The sequence below is a fragment of the Ruditapes philippinarum genome, unplaced genomic scaffold (assembly GCF_026571515.1).
Source record: "Ruditapes philippinarum isolate M1 unplaced genomic scaffold, ASM2657151v2 ctg3067_1_1_1_1, whole genome shotgun sequence".
NCBI classification, from domain to species: domain Eukaryota; kingdom Metazoa; phylum Mollusca; class Bivalvia; order Venerida; family Veneridae; genus Ruditapes; species Ruditapes philippinarum.
The window spans coordinates 82,165-100,935 of NW_026858887.1; the positions used below are offsets into that span (position 1 = coordinate 82,165).

The 18,771-nt window shown below is 30.7% G+C and overlaps 1 protein-coding gene across 7 annotated transcripts in view; it reads left to right on the forward strand.

Moving 5' to 3' along the window:
* The window catches only part of LOC132754567 (uncharacterized), a 101,929-nt gene that overhangs the window by 54,298 nt on the left and 28,860 nt on the right, over positions 1-18,771 (forward strand). Inside the window, exon 1 of one of the 7 annotated variants that reach the window (XM_060745218.1) lies at positions 5,317-5,447. The exons of 5 other annotated variants lie outside the window; for them this stretch is intronic. In XM_060745218.1, the coding sequence (XP_060601201.1) occupies positions 5,332-5,447 (116 nt within the window). In that variant the 5' untranslated portion in view covers positions 5,317-5,331. Of the gene's footprint in view, positions 1-5,316; positions 5,448-10,463; positions 10,613-18,771 lie in introns of those variants that run through there. One more of the 7 variants, XM_060745215.1, reaches the window with a different exon arrangement.

Consider the following 18,771-nt stretch of genomic DNA (forward strand, 5'->3'; position numbering starts at 1 on the left):
GCATGACATTATAAAATCAGCCTAACATACTTTCTTTAACAAAGGTAAAATCTCTTTTTCAACACAATATGAATATCAAAACAGAACAGAACAGATTTTATTATTCAATATGACTTGAAAATAGCAGTTCCTTGTCATTACAAAAATATAGAACATACATTAAAATACATCGAGAGGGAAATACAATCAATTTAACTTTTTGGTATTATGAGTCATATACATTATTTTTATTTTCTTTCTGATACTAAATGATATTACAAAATATAGCTAATCTTTTCAAAGTATTTGTATTACATAAGTTTAGCAGATCAATAAATTTAACCTTATTAGAATGTTTATGGCAATACAATTTTCCTAAGTCTGAGTAAATAGGACAAATTAAAACAAAATGGTATTCATCTTCAATATCGTCAACACAGAGTTATAACTAGACAATTAATAATTAAATAGGTTCATCATTATCGTGTTCAGCATTTAAATTCGTGAACAAGCAAACACTTTGTTTCAGAGTTGCTGAATTTCATTTCTTAGAGTTTCCAAGTTATGTAACAATTCATAAGATAATTCCTACTCCCGCGCATTGACCTTTTGATTACGTCAAGAAATCCACATGTTCTGTAACATTAATTCTCAATTCCTAATGGAATTTAATTGGTTGATGAAAATCACTTTGATACAAATTATTGCAATTTAACTTCTGTCGGTTAAAAGGTCTGTTGGATTGTATTTGTTTACTGATTAATTTTGTTGTTGTGATACATTAAAATCTGAGAATGAGCAACCGTGACATTTCAAATATGTTGATTTCTGTAACGAATAGATTTAAGGCATTGGCGTAACGAAAGTTAAGTGACTTTGTATATTTATGTACGCATTTATATCTGGGAAATTGGTGATATAATTTTCCACATTTGCTTAAAGGAACATTGTGCCTCAAAAACGAATAAATTTTTACATTTTGAATTGTATAATATTTAAATGATGTTTTGCAGAATGTTAGATGCTTGTTACCTGAAGAAAGTAGTGATAAATGTGAAATAATTTGTCATAAAAATAGCAAAATGTAAACAAAGGGTTATTTCTTTACTTCCATACAAAATATTCATTCACGATATCTGTACTTTTTGCCAAAAAGCAACAGATGAAAAACATGGTCCATGTAATTTACCGATGAGTATTTTTTTATTTGGATACTATATGAAAGTTTAAAAAAAACCTTTTGAGATATGAAAATGAAAGCATATCTGTGGTATAATGGGCTTTTAAATATGAGTTTTTTTACAGCAGAAATAAATTTCTACTATCATTGCAGATGTCTTCTTTTTCACAAATATTCAAATCATTATAATGTTTAAACATTCTGATTCTCTGTGGTAGAAATGCTTCTCTGTGGGATTTTAAACCTACCGCTGTTGAAGTAATTTATTTTCGGCCAAGGCTTACTAGTATTTTGCATAACAGCTATCAGTGGGAGACAGACTATCGCAATTATTTAACTGTGCACATCTCTATTACAGATAAATGGAATTAAAGCACTCTGTAAATTAAGTTAAATATTGAAGATATAAATTTCCCAAGGATGAGGTGAAGTCTCGGGGTTCAAAAGCGGTATTAGAATATATGTAGATGTGTTTAAAGTAAGTGGAACAATGGACTAAAGTAGATAAAACATGACGACACCTGTGAGAAAAAGTGTGTTACTATTTATACTTGCAACATTCATTGTGGAATTGGTTGATTGTACAGGATATAGACATTACTACCGGTATATTCAGCCTATCCACCAGTAAGTTTAGTTAAGTTTAGTTAAAGTATTTAATGTATAAAATAAATGTTGTATTTTTGGTCCTTCGGAATCACTTATTCCAGCACTTTTAAGTTTTTAAAATTGAGTACCGCTATGAAAATTGAGTACCGCTCAATGCCGGTGCTAGGGGCATGAGGGATGTTACATTTTTTCATTATCCCTCATGTACAGACCCAGTCAAACCGAGTCTTCAATTTTCATGTAATTACCTTTCTTTTTCTATAGATTTTTGAAATGCTCGGACTCTTCTTTGAATTATTTATTTCTTAATAAATGATTTTTTATTCAAACTCTCTGCAATATTGTACATAACGAGCGTGTTAAAGATTGCTGATCGTTACAGATTATTTTTGTTTCAGTTCGGCATTTTCATGCACATTCCTTTTTAAGTGATAAACAGATAGAAAAAATATACTAGAAAAAAAATAAGTAAAGTCTCGTAGTTTTAATTAAAAAGGCAACATGAAATAATTCATACGTGAATCGTTGTCTATCACATTTGTTAGGATTCAAAAACTAATACTTGATAACTTTTTTATGTGTTAATGTTTGTCAAGGCTGCATCCTTGTGTTTAATGAATGAAGAAAGTTTTTTATACCTTCCTTTTTATCAAGGCTACACCATTGTGTTTAATGAGAAAAGTGCTCTTTTTAAGTCTTCTTGTTTATCAAGGCTACATCCTTGTGGTAAATGAGGAAAGTGTTTTTTATGTCTTCATGATTTTTAAGGCGACATTTTTGTGTTTAATGAGGAAATGGCTCTTTTTTTGTCTTCTTGTTTATCAAGGCTACATCCTTGTGTTAAATGAGGGAAGTGCTTTTTTATGTCTTCTTGTTTATAAAGGCAACACCCTTGTGTTTTGTGAGAAAATGCTCTGTTTTATGCATTTATGTTTATCAAGGCCACATACGTGTATTTACTGAGGAAAGTGCTTCTGTTTTCATGTTTATCAAGCTACATCATTGTGTTTAATGAGGAAAGTTCTCTCTTTATGTCTACATGTTTAAGAAGGCTACATGTGGAAATGTTCAGGAGATAACACGAAGCCAAGTATTTGTCACATTACAATAGATTTTTTCCTAATTAAGCCGGATATATTTGTCTCTTGATATAGATAAACATTTGATTATTAAGTCACGACATCAGGCGTCTTAAACATGTGTTGATATGGTCATTTAAAACCCTTATTGTATTGTGTGAAGTCAGCACATTAATTTGATTACAATACCTAATTAAGCATGAGATATCATTTATCTGATTTTAGAAATTGATAAATTTATTTAAATACGACAAGAACATCTGCAATTATTGCATTTTTAGAGCAGTTAAATGATTAATCAAATTTTGAACAGGTGTTTGTCTTTAATATAAAAGATCCGTTATATTTTAGTTCTTATACCGTATGTAAAGTTTGTCAATAGTCCAAAGTAAGAATTTTATATACAAAAAAGGACATGCAAACCAAATATGTTTGATGTTTGACTCGAGATAGGAATGATCCATTTTAACAGTTTCATATTACCATTCATTGTATTGCCGATTAGATAAAATCCAATTAGATTATTCAAAAATATTTTATAGTTCGTCTCCATTAAGTCCTTTTTATGTCATTTTACATGCATAACAACATGGTAGATACTGCATTACTGGTTCCAAATTATACTTCAAAGATCGTCTGTAATAATGTAGAATTAAAATAAAACTTTAATTGCTTCTGTATCATCTTTTGGAAAAAAAAACTCGTAAATCCTCGTTTAAAGACGGTAAGGTGAATGGTCATTTCTATTGTAAACGTTAAAGTGAATTTCTTTTCGTTTTTTTTCATAATTTCTTAGCGTCCTCGACCAGGTGATTAAGAAAGTTAACTTCAAAACCACTTGCCCCACACCGCTGTGGGTTCGAATCCTGAAAGGGACTTTGGATTCTTTCATGCGAAGAAGTTAGCAGACGGAACATTGGTGGTTCTACTCAGGTGCCCATACGTATGTGAAATAATGCACAAAGGGGTATTTTAGCTCTTCAGTAAAGCTCGAGAGACGCCGTATAACCTTTACACTGTTAAGTCAAAAAAAAATAATTTCAACGATTAATCTTTCATAACTGATTTAAAAAGAACACCTGATTAGTTTAACTTATTTGATTGTTACTATTACATTGCTCTGATATTAGTATATTTTATTTGATTAATGATAGAAATTGCGGGTGGTAATATAAAGTCAGCATACATTTTTTTTTTACTTCATAGATTTCTAGTCGGATTTACTTAACATGCTTGTATGTATCTATGTATCAGTGCTATAATGAAAGTAAACTCAAATACACTAAAACTAATATCAAACAAAAAACAAACAAACAAAAACACACGATGTATTAAACTACAAATAAGAGGGATCATTTCCATCAAATTATTTAAAACAACGCATCCCATCCGAATTTCCTAAAAACCTAGTGCTTGATGTAAGCAATACTCATTTCATCGAGTGTAAACATATGATATTTTCATGTACTATTGAACTTCACACTTTTTGACGTCAGTTTAAACTTTGATGCGGACTATTTCTGGTGTTATTTTCTTGTAATGTTTCCGGCGTAAAAATATCAAAGCAAAATACTTAACACAACATAAAAGTATACTATGAATTAAAAAACAACTTAATGGAGTAGACCTTTGCTATAGGAATAATCAAATTCAGTGAAACGTTTCCGGTTTTTTTAATTGCCCGGATGTATCATATTTTTAGAACGTACGTTTTGTATCATATTTGATGTTTGCTTGTGAATGAAACACTTGACGTTTTATTTCTGTTGGACGTTGTGCGATTCAAACTGCTTTGGGGTTGTGTAATATAAAGCTAAAACAGTTGAACTTATCTGTAGCAAAGACGTTGGGTATTTCAATGGAAACCATACTTTTTTAAAGAATGAAACAGGGTAAAAATATGAATTGGTCGTCAGCGTGTACTCTATACACCAATTTACTAATAACTTCATCTGCAGCTTTTATACTAATTATTGAGTTAAGACTGACATACTTTAAAGCAATTCTTCTTTTAGAATTTTGTTGCAAATTAGACACTAGCATTGATTTTATAAATCATGAAAAAACATGATATACCCGTAGCAGAAACATATGTAGCTTTCAGGTTTTAAGAGCTTAATCTATTGTAATAAATCATCCCTAAAGAAATCGGATGTATAAAAAAGATTCAGTATTTTACTTATATTATACTGTTATGATTTAACTAATGATAGGGGTCGTAAAATAAGTTTCTGCATGTTTGCCATGCTGTTAATAAGATAGAGTTCTATATATAATTTGAATTGATAAAAAACAGAACTGACTTCTTCAAAAATAATACAGTAACGATCTGCTTGGCATTTGTTACGGGTTGTGCAAAATTATGCATACTTATATATACTTCTTTTAAACACTTGCTGTTTTATTTCTGTTGGACGTTGTTCGATTCAAACTGCTTTGGAGTTTGTTTAATATTCAGATTAGTTTTGTTTTAAGTGTTTAACTATGAGAACGGACATATTTAACAAGAATTTTATTAATATAGCACCTATTTTCTTGTTGATAATAATTTCAATTTTAAATGTGGTGGAATCATATAGATATGGCCAAAGTTCACCACGGTAAGTGAATTGAGTGATTTAATTTAAATGAGTGAATGTAAATGAATGTTTGAAGAAAAATAGCACTTTTTTGTATGGCAACGTGTACACCAAATACATTTCTATATCACTGCAACAATTTTATCTCTGTTATGTTCATAACTGGATTGCTATACAGTCAACTATCGTAATGTCGACATCTCATTTCTCGAATTTTCGTTATGTCGACATCGTTTTTCTCGAATTTTCGTTATATCAAAATCGCTTTTCTCGATTTTTTCGTTATCTCGATGAAATTTTGAAAATCCCGTTTTCGCCCTTGTGTGTGTTCTTATTGCCGTCCATATATATCACCATCAACATTTGAAATAATACTCCAATGCTTTTATTGATGTTTTGAATTGGCATTTATTTCTGCAGACTTTAATCAAAGGACTACGTTGATTAATAAATTCGCATTCTTTGAATACTAGTCTAGATGTTCTTGTGGACACATGTTGCCCTGTTTTGCGTGAGAATGAGAATGAAAGATGATGACCGTTTATATTATTACTGTCGGGCAGGATATATATGGCTCTTTGGTAACGGTTGACGTTAGACGGTGGTTATATTGCAAACAACCGTTTAACACGGTCACATCTTTTTTAATGCACTTACTTGTGTGTGTGTGAGTGTGTGCGTGTGCGTGTGCGTGTGTGTGTGTGTGTGTGTGTGTGTGTATTTGCGTTTATTTATACCCGCCACCGGTTGCCCATATGGGCGAGTCCTCCAGAAGAGTATTAGTCATTTTATTTTTTTGGAGGATAGTGCAATTACAGATACAGAAAGATGCCCCAATTCCAGAAGCTTCTCCTGGTTCTTTAGCGTGCCAAGTGTTTAAGCACCCATACACGGGACCTCGATTTAAAGTCTCATCCGAAAGACTGATTAGTAATTTTAGTTGGCCAGCCAGGGAATCGAACCCACAATGTCGAGATTACAAGACTTGCGCTCTAACCGATTGAGCTATGCGGGCTGGCTGTTAATGCACTTACAATACAGCAGAATTTATTTAAGGCATAGAATTTGGCTCAGTTCCAAAAAATAACTTAAAGATAAAACTTGATTACTTTGCAATTTCCAAAATCATCTCAACAAACTGCTTACGAGTAAACTGTTTTCTAGTTTAAACAGCGAAATGAATGAAAAACGTATTTGTTTACGCAAGGTAATTGAAGGTTACTGAACAGGTGTATTGTTGCGACAACTTACATATTATAGCTACCACATTTCATTGGATCACTTATATTTATTATCGGATCTTTTTTTTTTTTTCTTTTTTTTTTTTCAAAGACAAATTTGTAAGAATTTGTCATCAATTTGTACTTTTTATCATTATATCATTCAATTTTTTTTTTCATCTAATACATCGAATGTGTTGTTAGTTTTAACTTGCCAAAAATAATGTTGCCATAAATTAAGAATTCTGAAACGTGTTTTTCTGTTGCATTTAATGGCATTTGTGGTCGCTATTCTTGTTCACTAATGTCTATGTTATTTTAACGGAATAAGAAAAATTATCGAGAAACCGAATTTTGTGCTTAAAACGTTTTCAGATACGTTTTTCTTATCGTTTCGTTTCTTACCAGAATCAGTAAAATAAACACTTTATAATAATTGTGAAACTGATTTTACTTCATCAGTTATTGCAATTTCATACAGTCATATTTGTGTACATCTATGTTTCGATTGCTGTTAAATTGCAACAATATCATCATCGTCATCATCATAAAAATCATCACAATCATCATTATTGTCATCATCAATGAAATTGTCGTCATCATCGTCATAATCATTGTTTTCTTTGTCATCATCATCGTTATCATCGTCACCATCATCATCATTATTATCATCATCATTATCATTATCATCAATTTAATTGTCATCACCATCATATTGTTGTTGTCTTCGTCGTCGTCGTCGTCGTCATCATCAGCATCATCAATATTACTGATATCATCATCATCGTCATCTCCCTTTTCAACATTATAAACAACGTCTTACATCATCATCCTCATTATCATCATCATCACAATCAACTTCATAATCGCCATCATCATTATTGTCGCTTGACATCATCATCATCACCACCATTGTCGACAGCATCATCTTCATAATCACCATCATTGTCATTTTCGTCATCATCATCGTTCACGTCATTATTGGCATCATTATGTTAATTACCAATATCATTTTTATGGTTTTTGTTGTTATTTCTTAACTTTTGTTTTACTTACCTTTCTACATCAATGTATTTTTCTCGGTCAGCACAACAGAAGCAAAATTTTGCCATGCCAGTTGATTCATCTTAACCTCGTTAACACTAATGTTCATGAAACTTAATAGTTTAGGCGGTGTTATTGGGGGTGTCAAATGAAGTAGAAAGTCTTAATATGAAATAGATCAAAAGGAAAATAAAACGGACGCCGCCTTTGGTATTTGCTCGTATCTGACTCTCGTCTGCGTCTGGTTTTTAATGAGTTACATCAACTGTATTAAAATACTCGAAATTAATACCGTCTTTAATTCATTTCTCATTACTAAGGTTTCATATATAAGGTTTCATCCATTCATACATGCATTTTCAGCAAAACGTGAAACAGAATAAAATAGAAAATGAAAATCAAGTATGATATATAAAAAGGAATTTAAATTGCTTTCTTTCTAATTTTTGGCCTGGACGTGTTGCTGTTATAAAATATATATAAATAATTTTAACTCCAACTTTTCCCCTTTTATAAATTACATGAACATGTACATTACCTTATTATGGTCTATTCCATTAATTATTACAATTCCATTCATTCCATTCATTTTGCGTAAAATTTGTAAGATAATAGGAAATAGTTTGATTTATAAATTTAATATTGCTGTTATAAATATGTTTTTCTGAAAATCAAAAAGCTATACCACACACAAACTGCCTTGCCAAAAGCAAAGTTATCATTTTGTTATGGGCGGATAAAAATGAATAGATAACTCTTTTATATTATCATTAAAACAAAGGTTTACGCCAAAGAGACAGTTTAAACTCATCGCATGTAAATGAAAGTGGTATAAAAGTGTATTCCGTGACTTATCTAAAGTTATCTGCATTCTATTTCAAGCATTTTATCAAATAAAATTGAATGTTTCAATTTTAAATTGGAGCGTTTATTGTGCCTTTTCCATACTTTCTTTCTGATAATGTATCAAGGTAGGGAATAAAGTCGCGTGCACTTAGTGTGATAATTGTGAACTGAATGAAATTGTATATCAATATTTAATCAAGTGAGGACCTTTAAATGAACAAAATTGATATTATAATGATAAAATAATCATGTATAAGATGATATATACCGCATTTGAGAACTGAGATAAACAGTTTTTTTTAAAAAAAGGATAATTAATGTTTTGCAATACAAGAAGCAAATATGTGTTACTCGGCGTTAATGCAAGGCGGCAATCTTTTGAAGTCCATTATCTGTGTAAATATGACAATTGAACATAAATAATACGTACTACTATATGGAATGAAATTTTTAGATACCCGATGATACAAAATTAAAAGAAGTTTGAAACAAGCATATTAATCTTATACAATACATGCACAATACAACTAAAGTCAAATTCCCGAATTGATTACGTAAAAATGATTTTTACGACCCGGAATATTGCTTGTTATTAACCTTTCTTTTTTTCTTTTTTCTTTTTTTTTTCGAGGGGGGGGGGCAAGGTCGTACAAACTTTTTCATGAATGTTTGTCATACATTTTTATCATTCTTTACACCATGTCATTTAATTTAACTAATTAAACTCTAATATTCATTAAAATTCTTACATTCAATCAACTACATATTATCTATTACAAAACAGTTGTTATACGATAGTTATTACATGTAATAATATTACACTTGTTACAGGTGTGTACAAAAGTCTTTTGTTTAAAAAAAAATCGTCAATTTAAACTACTGTTAATCTTTGTATGATAGACCTTTGAAAGACTACAGGGATGAGTCAGATATTTTAAGATAAAAAATAGCTACCTGTGATAGTTTGTTGGTTGAAGTCATTTCAGTTTCTGGCAGGAGATGTGATATAGTGGATGCAGTATTTAACTCTAGCTTCTATTTTTAACATAGTCTGATGGAAAACATTGAGCGTTTGCTTTTATCTTGAGAAATTTATGATTTTGTTGTTTTGAGGGGTTTTTTTTAAAGATGCAAAAACAAAACACTTTAAAATATTGAATACAACAGCACAGTTTCAATGTTAAATTGTATTAGTTTCGTAAATTTAAACATTTATTTATCTATGCAGTTTAAACTCTTTCGTCATTCATTCGTTTCTCTTTTTTTAACTTTTTTGTCGGCGCGTATTGTTACAAGTTTTTTGTATATTTGATTTTTATTAATTAATTTACTTTTTTTTATTTTTTCATAATTTTTGCATTTAATTTTTTTTCATATAGGTTAACTAAATGTAAACATATATGAAAAAGAATTAAATCAGGAAAGCAGGATAAGTTAACCTTCTTTATTTTATATTATCTATTATGAATTTCAAAGTTGAGAAAATTTCTGACATAGATGGTTATGTATCAATTGTTCCCAGATTGGTTTCTATAGGTTTATTTTTTTCATATTTTACTTACTATTGGATCATTTATTATAACCTAGTTTAAATATAAATCATTTAGTAAAATGATAGTCTTAAATATTGATTGATTTTAGAATGATTTAACCGATATGTTTATCTGCACTTTAAATTTAGCACTACACGTGGAATGATATTTTTTACCTATTTTAATACCGACAATTTTAATAACTTGTTGGAAATATCTGAAGTACCGCGGTATCTTTCTTTTACTTTTCAACAGTGTTTGTGGGCCAAGTGGCGTTGACTAGGTAATGTCTTGGCAAGCTGAATAAAATATGAACATATTACAATTAAAGTAAAAATCGTCAGCTTCGTAAAAAAGCAAATCGTTCGATTATTCACATTTCATTGTACTAACTTATTTGAAAGTACTATATTATGGATATAGATAAATTGAATAAACATTCGGTGATGAAGGGATTTGTGATATTTTTATATGTGATATTAGCTATGAGTTTTGTGGACAGTAAAGGACATTATGGTCACTATATTATGCAGCCTATTCCACAGTAAGTTAACATTTCTTTTTTTATTTTCCCTGTGCTTTATTAAAATACCGTATTTATCAATGCGATAATATAATATCTTCATCGTCTTCAGTCATCGCATTTTTGTAAGTCCTTTTTTCATTACGGACAGCAATGGAAATAAGAGATAAGTTCTTTTTCTTGTGTTATTATAGGTATGATGTTTTTGATATGGTTCATTTCTTATACATGTTATATTGTTTTTATTGTTTAATCGTGTATAAGATATGCTTTTCCATGTTATTACATACTACTCAAATATATCTATCATATTAGTCCAAATGTGAATGACCGTTTTTTGTTTTATCAGTTAATAAACTCAATGCTTCTATGTTATTAATATTCGCTCAAAAATATAAAAAAAAACATTTTAAAAGTTCTGTCTTTCTTCCAGTTTCAATGCACGAGTTTATCGTGAAAGAGAAATATTTGTATGAACATATGAGATGAAACATTTATGAGATAATGATTATTTCTGTCATATAACTTGTAACTTTTTTTATTCATTTGCAAAATTTAATGAAGTTTTTCTTTTTTAAATGAAAAATAACTTTGATAGTTTTGTATTGTTTTGTGAACACATCTACTATATAAGTTGCAATCAAAAGTGTAACCGTTATCAAGTTGGACTTTCCATCGATAAATAATTCCACTTTACTAATTGAAGATGCACTTGAAACAGCCATTCAAATGACTATACTTCATGCGGATGCATTTTAAGAATCTAACTTATTTAATTAAACTGATAGTCTTTTGTGCAGAAGTATTAATGAAAGTATAATCATTCATACCAATTTGCACTTATTGTAGATGTATTGAAAACATCAAATGTAACAAAAGATTTTGATTTTAGATGCCATGCACATATTATATTAAAATATATATTTTCCCAACGACAGCGTCAAACATATTATTGTTGTTTTCTTATCGTGCATGTATTGTGTAGGATAATCATTATTTCTATCATATTATAAGAAGAATGCAGCAACACCGTTTATTAGATATCTTAAGGTCTGCAAATGACATTGAATCTGAACCATTTGCAATGACTTTAACTTTAAAAGATATCATAATCAGATGACACCCAGAATGCAATAATTTTAAATTTTTACATATCTGATAACTTGAATGTACTGACTCTTAAGTTTAAAACTTCGAGATTATTTCGGAATTATTTAAAATCGTGATAACTCTTATTATTTAGTCGGTAATTTTACGAGGACTTGTGTTCCTTACTTGTTTGGAACTGTTCGTTATCAAGGAGATATCAAGATGGAAAATTGAAGTTAATCAGTCAATTTCATAGACATTGGCCATGCTGCATATGCAACTTTATTGTTGTTATATTTTTGTTGTGTTGTGTTGTTATATTTTTCTGGTCCTTCGGGATCATTGATTCCAGCAATTTTAAGTGTTGAAAATTGAGTACCACTCAAGTCGGTGCTATGGTGCGTCAGGGATGCTGTACTTTTTCATTATCTCTTATTTACAGACTCAATCATACCGAGTCTGCAATTTTCATGTAATTTCGTTGTGATTAATGCTTTCGAGGGATCACACTTTATCCAGATTTTTATATCAATGGCTTTTCATATTACTTTATTTGCATTACACATTGGACTGTAAGAAAAAAAAAATTTAATTGCGTTTTCTTTATGGGAGAAATGCTTTATCTCAAGTTTTGGAACTTGTGTTACGATTGTTTTCATTTTCCATTCCATTGATAGTGCACGAGGTTTATTGATGTATCCATACCGACGTTTACAGATAAGAATTGCTTGTATTTTGTGTATCTTGTGATTACAATGTAGTGTTTGGGGTTGTTAAACTAAGGTCAAAAAGCGATTATTGGCGGTGTTAAAATATATATCATTAATATCGTTATAATTTCCAGAAGGAGCAATGAATGTTGATAGGAACTTTGATGAAGTGTACCTTAAATGTAACTATTAAGTATTTAAAAAATTCATGTTTAAAGCCGAAACAACAAAATAAAAAGATTTTGTTAAATAGTGGAACTAAACCAAATAATTCTTTTAAAACAAACAAAAAACGTAGTACTTGTGTAATTTTATATTTAAAAAAAAAAACACAATTACGTTACAAAATTGGCATAGGAATTTGCTGATAAGTAATTCAGGAACGCCATGAATAATTTTATCGTACATAAGTATTTGTTATTATTTTATATATATATAAAGCAAAACTAAATTACAACAAACAAAAAACAGGTCATACTTCTATTTTTATATCTTTATATACACTGATTTTTTCATAACTTTATGTACAAAATTAATTTAAAAAATTAACTTTTTTCTACTTTGCTGATGAAACTATAAGTAATAACACAGTAAATGTTTTCCATTCTATGTTGGTATTTTGTTCATAGCATTAAAGACTTCCCGCCTTAATAGTTAACCAGATTTCGTTTTTTTTTTCTTCTTAGTATCAAAGGAACCAGCGTCGGTTAATTTAAAGCCAATTAGAAACAGATCTAACGCTGAAAATGAAAACAAAAACCTGTCCTGTTTAACCATGATTGTTTCTTAGGAGAGGATGTTGAATTTGGAGTAATCGGTAATTAGGGAATTTTGATTAGTTACTGCCAGAGTCACGTATGGCTCTAAATACATGTATATGCTATTGTCTGTATGTACGCTCATTAAACATCTTGATATTAAAAGGTTATTGTATGTAGCTTTTACATTGGCATACCAAGAAACACCCATCTTAACATGTTGTTGTAGCATTTCATGTTTTGTAATTTTGTTGTGATTAATGCTTCCGAGGGATCACTTTGTTTCCAGATTTCAAAATTGTCGTAGCTTCTGTAACGAGAGATAGACGAATCTTTCTTAGAGAGCCACTAGAATGAAATGACAAAATGCACCAAACAATATTTAACGACATAAAAACTATATACCAAATTGAATTTTGTTAACATTTTTAAGTTATCTATACAAGATTAACCCGAACTCTGCTAGCACCGAAAGTACTAAACCTTTGACAACAGCATTAAACCAAGCCAGCCAACACACCCATGGTGTCTGTCAAGGCTCTATACTATTGGTAGCTCTATTTTTGTATTTTGTTATTGAAATTTCATACAATTCGGATGAACCCTTCAAATTGCAATGCAGGGCAAAAATTAAGAGTCAAATTATTTAACTGTTTATTTAGCATGATATTTAACATTGATTGGCAGTGTTGTTTAGGTCGATTGCAGTTGTAACCGGAACGTGTTTAGATATAGACAGTGATGCACTGTTTTAATGACAGATATCAGCAGAATTTGGGCAAGTTGCCTGAGAGTTTACAATTTTAATCCAGACTAAGTCCTACTGATTGACATTTATTGCCAATGATAAAGACATAGGTATTCCTCCTATCGTGCATTATATTTTGAATGATTATTATCTACCACCTGTATGGAATAGTCATTTTTTATTTCATACTTCATATTTCAATACTCAACCTTTGTACAGCATAGACAAAAGGACCTATTATCTTTCATTCAATTTCTCTACTGGACTCTGGTTGATACAACAGATTGTTAAATTACTACAAATTAACTAAAAAAACAGGCAAAGTCAGCCTCAAAAATATCAGCCATTCTCTTTCAATATTTAGTACTTTTGTCCTCCTAATTACTTCTCGCTCTTGCTTTTGAAGATTTGATACTTTTCGATGAAGTTAGACTAGTGCTTCTGGGTGTTGTTTGTATTTCGTTACAATTAATACACAAGAACTGCTTCAATCAAATCGAGTCTGCAACGTTTTTTGTTCCCAATGCTATCAGAGAATCTCATGATTCTGCAAAGCTGTACAAACTATTCAATGATTTTCAGTATGATGGTTGTAAATCAAACAGACATTGGGCACATTGCCTCAGAATTTCTTGATTGGATACAGACAATATGCTTCTGATCGACGATATCAGACATTAGAAATTTAATGTCTTTCACATAATCTGTTATATTTTATTCATTTTGTTTTCATATCAAAACTCAAGGTAATTACAATCAATGTTTAGATTTAAAAATACCAAAAAAAGTCATAAATTAATTTTGGCTCAATCAATGAACCATTATAGAAATATACTATTGATTTTATGTAAACAAGTAATCTATCTGCATACAGTAATCTCCACTTATAACGATATGGCTTATAACGATATACCGCTTATAACGATGCTTTTGTCGCTGTCCTGAGACTCTTGTTTTCAAATTGGTTACCCCTCCGATATCCGGATATAACGATATTAATTTGACGGTCCCCTGAATATCGTTATAAGCGGACTTTAATGTATATATATTTTACATTGCAAGTAAGTCATTGTGTGGTATATACAGTATCTACTTTTTCCAGATTCGAGTCTTAAGGATCAAAAAGTCGCATTTTGCGGAACTTTGTTTGATCTTGCACATATGTTTTTGAAGGAATTTATGTAATAAAAACCAGAAACGTGACCTAGAAACTTTCAATCATTTTGTTATGGTAAAGCACATATATGTTTACATCTTTTCATTGATGTATTCAACATCGCGTGTGGTTTGAAAAGTGATGAATTGTCACTTTTGTTATCTTACAATGCCTTTCTACAAAATGACTTGTAATATCACAATACGCTTCGTTCAGGGTGTTCCTAGATTTCTACAAATTAGCTACAAAATGTACTTGAATACTGCGAAATCAGATACTTTTGCGAGGCCAAATTTCGCGAAATCAAAGTTTATGAATAATCTGCAAAGATAAATATTTGCGAATTTCTACTTTAAGTTTTGTAAAACTAATTTGATAATATTTACCGAACGTGTACTTTCGCAGACGTTAACAATGCGCAATATTAACGAAATTGAATTCTTTGAGAAAAAATTGACTTTACAGTGAAAAGCAGCTATTTGGGCCCTTTTCATATTTAATGATTTTCAAGCTTTTTTCTTCCTGCTTATTGGAGACATATCAATTTAACAATGTACACTTTTTTTAACCTTTACCATTACAGGACAAACATCTTTTGACAAGTTAAAACTCTCTATAAGAATTAAGACTATCTATTGACAATTTCCCCTATTCCTTGACTTATTCAGTGTATCTGTTTGAAAACATGCAATATACAAACAATGAGTTCCTTCTTTACATGAACATTAATTGTGTTCTTGTATATATATTTTGCAACTGACCTATTTGTCCTTGTGTAAAGTATCTTACGTGAATTTTATTTTACCTGATCGGATCGTTTAACGTTTAAAATCCTCTTACTTAAATTATGAAAAAAAAATCGTTATCTGTGCTTGGTTGAATTGTTTTATTGATAATTCGTTCTTCTATCGTCCTTTTGGAGTTAAATGTTGTTTTCTTGCAAGTATGTTATGTTCAATCGCCATACGGATTTTATCTGAGACTTGCTTCTGTTGCTCAGAATTATGGAACGGAACTAGTGCTAGTATTATTCTAGACGCAATTCAAAAAAGAATTTATTGTGAAATATTCAAAACACTAGTTCAAACAGAAGGGGGTTTGCATGAAACTAAGCCGGCGAGAACTGGTGAGCCCTTACGGGTACATGCTTTGAATAAGTATAGACTTTCCAGCGTTATAATAACCGGAGATTTTAATCAAGACCGAAAGATCTAAAATGCAATGTTATGAATGTTAATTTCCAATCGTTCAAAAACTAAAATAACAATCAATTTCTCAGACAGGGATTTAAAAGAGAATACGGATTTCAATTAAATTATGAACCCAGACTATTATAAGCAGTTTTTATTTCATCAAATCCAGCGTTCAATCGTCTGCTATCATAAAGTTAATTGATTAGACATAATTTCCATCCATCAATTAATTCATTATCCATCTTGTTGTCCGGTTATAAGTGATATCGGAATTACAGTGCCGTATAATTCTTAGCCATTATAACATAGATTTATAGTTAGCTCTGCTGTGGAATTCTGTTGAATGTTGAATTCTGCTTAAGCCGATGATAGGGGGCGTGGACGGTAACTTGCACTTTCCAGTACCGTCCATGAACAGGCTCAATCAAACCTAGCCTGCAACATTTTCAATTTTGTCGTGTTGGGCTTTCTTGATGGATTCTGTTTTTCTCTATTTCACTAAACAATGTTTCAATCAGACCGGGTTGTCTTTTATCAAACATGAAGATGTTAAGTGTCATGTGGCAGCTGTAAAAAAAAGTTGTCCCTTTCTTAGTTGTCCTTAATTTCTGTGAATTTATATTTGTCTGGACCTTCTGGATCATTTACCTTGGCACATAAAATAATAAGAAAACTGAATACCGCTTAAACCGGTGCTGGTGTTGGGCGTGAGTGGTGTTTCATATTTTCATTTTCCCTCATGAACAGACTTAATTTAATCGAGTCATCAATTTTCATTTAATTGTGTTGTTTTAATTGCTTCTGGGGAATCTCCCCTTATCCATGATTTGAATTAGTATTGGTTTATCGCGACAATAAAATCTTGCAAATATATAATATTGTCTCTTCAAGTATCTAGTTTTTTAAGTACTAAAGCTAGGGGCGTCCTCGACCGAGTGGTTAAGGTCGTTGACTTTAAACCACTTGCCTCTCACCTAGTATGTAGATTTGGAGAAGCGAAAGCGTCTTCGGATTCTTTCATATGAGAAATCTATCCAGCTAGATAACGGAACGTCAGTGGTTCTATTTCCTGTTTGTGTCTGATAGAATGCATAGGAGGGGGGAGGGGTCGGGCACCATAGGTCTTCCTCCACCAGTAAATCTGGAAAGCCACCATATGGTCTATACTGTGTTGATGTGACGAAAAACCCAACCACATAACTATATATATTTCCTAAAATAAAGGTCGAGGTCAACATAACATAAATTTTCAGCAGAAATTATTTTTGGGACGAACTTCTAATCACCTGTTCCCATTCTAATGACAAATATGAGATAGAAATAGAAATATCAGATAAAGAAATGAAAACATCTAAGATTTTAGAGTCAATTATATTGATTGATGACTTACACGTTAGACATTTCATTCCCCAGGAACTTTTCTAGAATGTTAAATTAAGACAAATAATTTCCATTATTTCAAGTGTTTGGTTTGAATGCCATGAGAAAATCCTGTTTAGTGAAATGAAACAAATGTTATCTTTTTATGTTCATTAAGGCCATCTTTGTGAAAAAGAACCCGTTCGTATCCTACAAAAAACACCGTAATTTGATAAAATATCTAAAATTCTGGAAAAGAAGTTTTAAAAATCTTGTCGGTTTGTATGGCAGCTTTCCTATTCAAGGTAAACATTACAAAGTTATGTAACAAGTAGGCTGTTATCTTGGCTTTGAATATCAAAGGCCGGCACAGTTAATTTTAGGAAGGTCACTTCAGAAACATTCTAAACATTTAAAATTGGAACATTCTTTTATTCTGATATACACATACAAAGTTAATAGAATTTCGAAGAGATTTTAACAATAAGTTTTAAACACTTTGTTATCCTGAAATGGAAATTCCAACTTTTTACAGATATCTTACGGAAGTGATGTTGAGAGAATAAAAACATTCAAGTCATGCAATTTTCCCAACATATTCCAGATATCCGCATACTAAAAATACAACGGCGTATACAAACACAGCGAAAATAATGCTGATTGTATCGGAATGTTTCTGATGCTACATCTAAATATCAGACTTAGCACATTGTGCTCAGTAGGTGTCACATTGTGTAATTCCGAAATGCTGTTCTTGCAGTTCTCCCAGTATCATACACTAAACATTAAATTTTACATTACATTCTACATTAAATCTATTTTTGTTAAAGATTTAAAAACATTAAGAAGAATTGTATAATAAAAATTCTGGAAAGGGAATTCTCAGATGTCATTTTTAATAATCAGACTATTCTGAAAGAAAATTATGGGTCGGTGAAAGTCGGTCTTTTGATATTTCATACCAGAGAAAGATTTGATATATTGAAGTACTTTAGGGAACGCTAATAGTATGTTTAAGCATTGTTTACGTCATTCATTTCTTGGTAGTTTACATGATCAATTCAACTAACATTATTGTCATTAAATTTCATACACATTGCGCATTCATTTCATTGTTCTAACCCCAGTGGCAAAAATCATGGTAAATCTGTTATTTATGTCTATTTT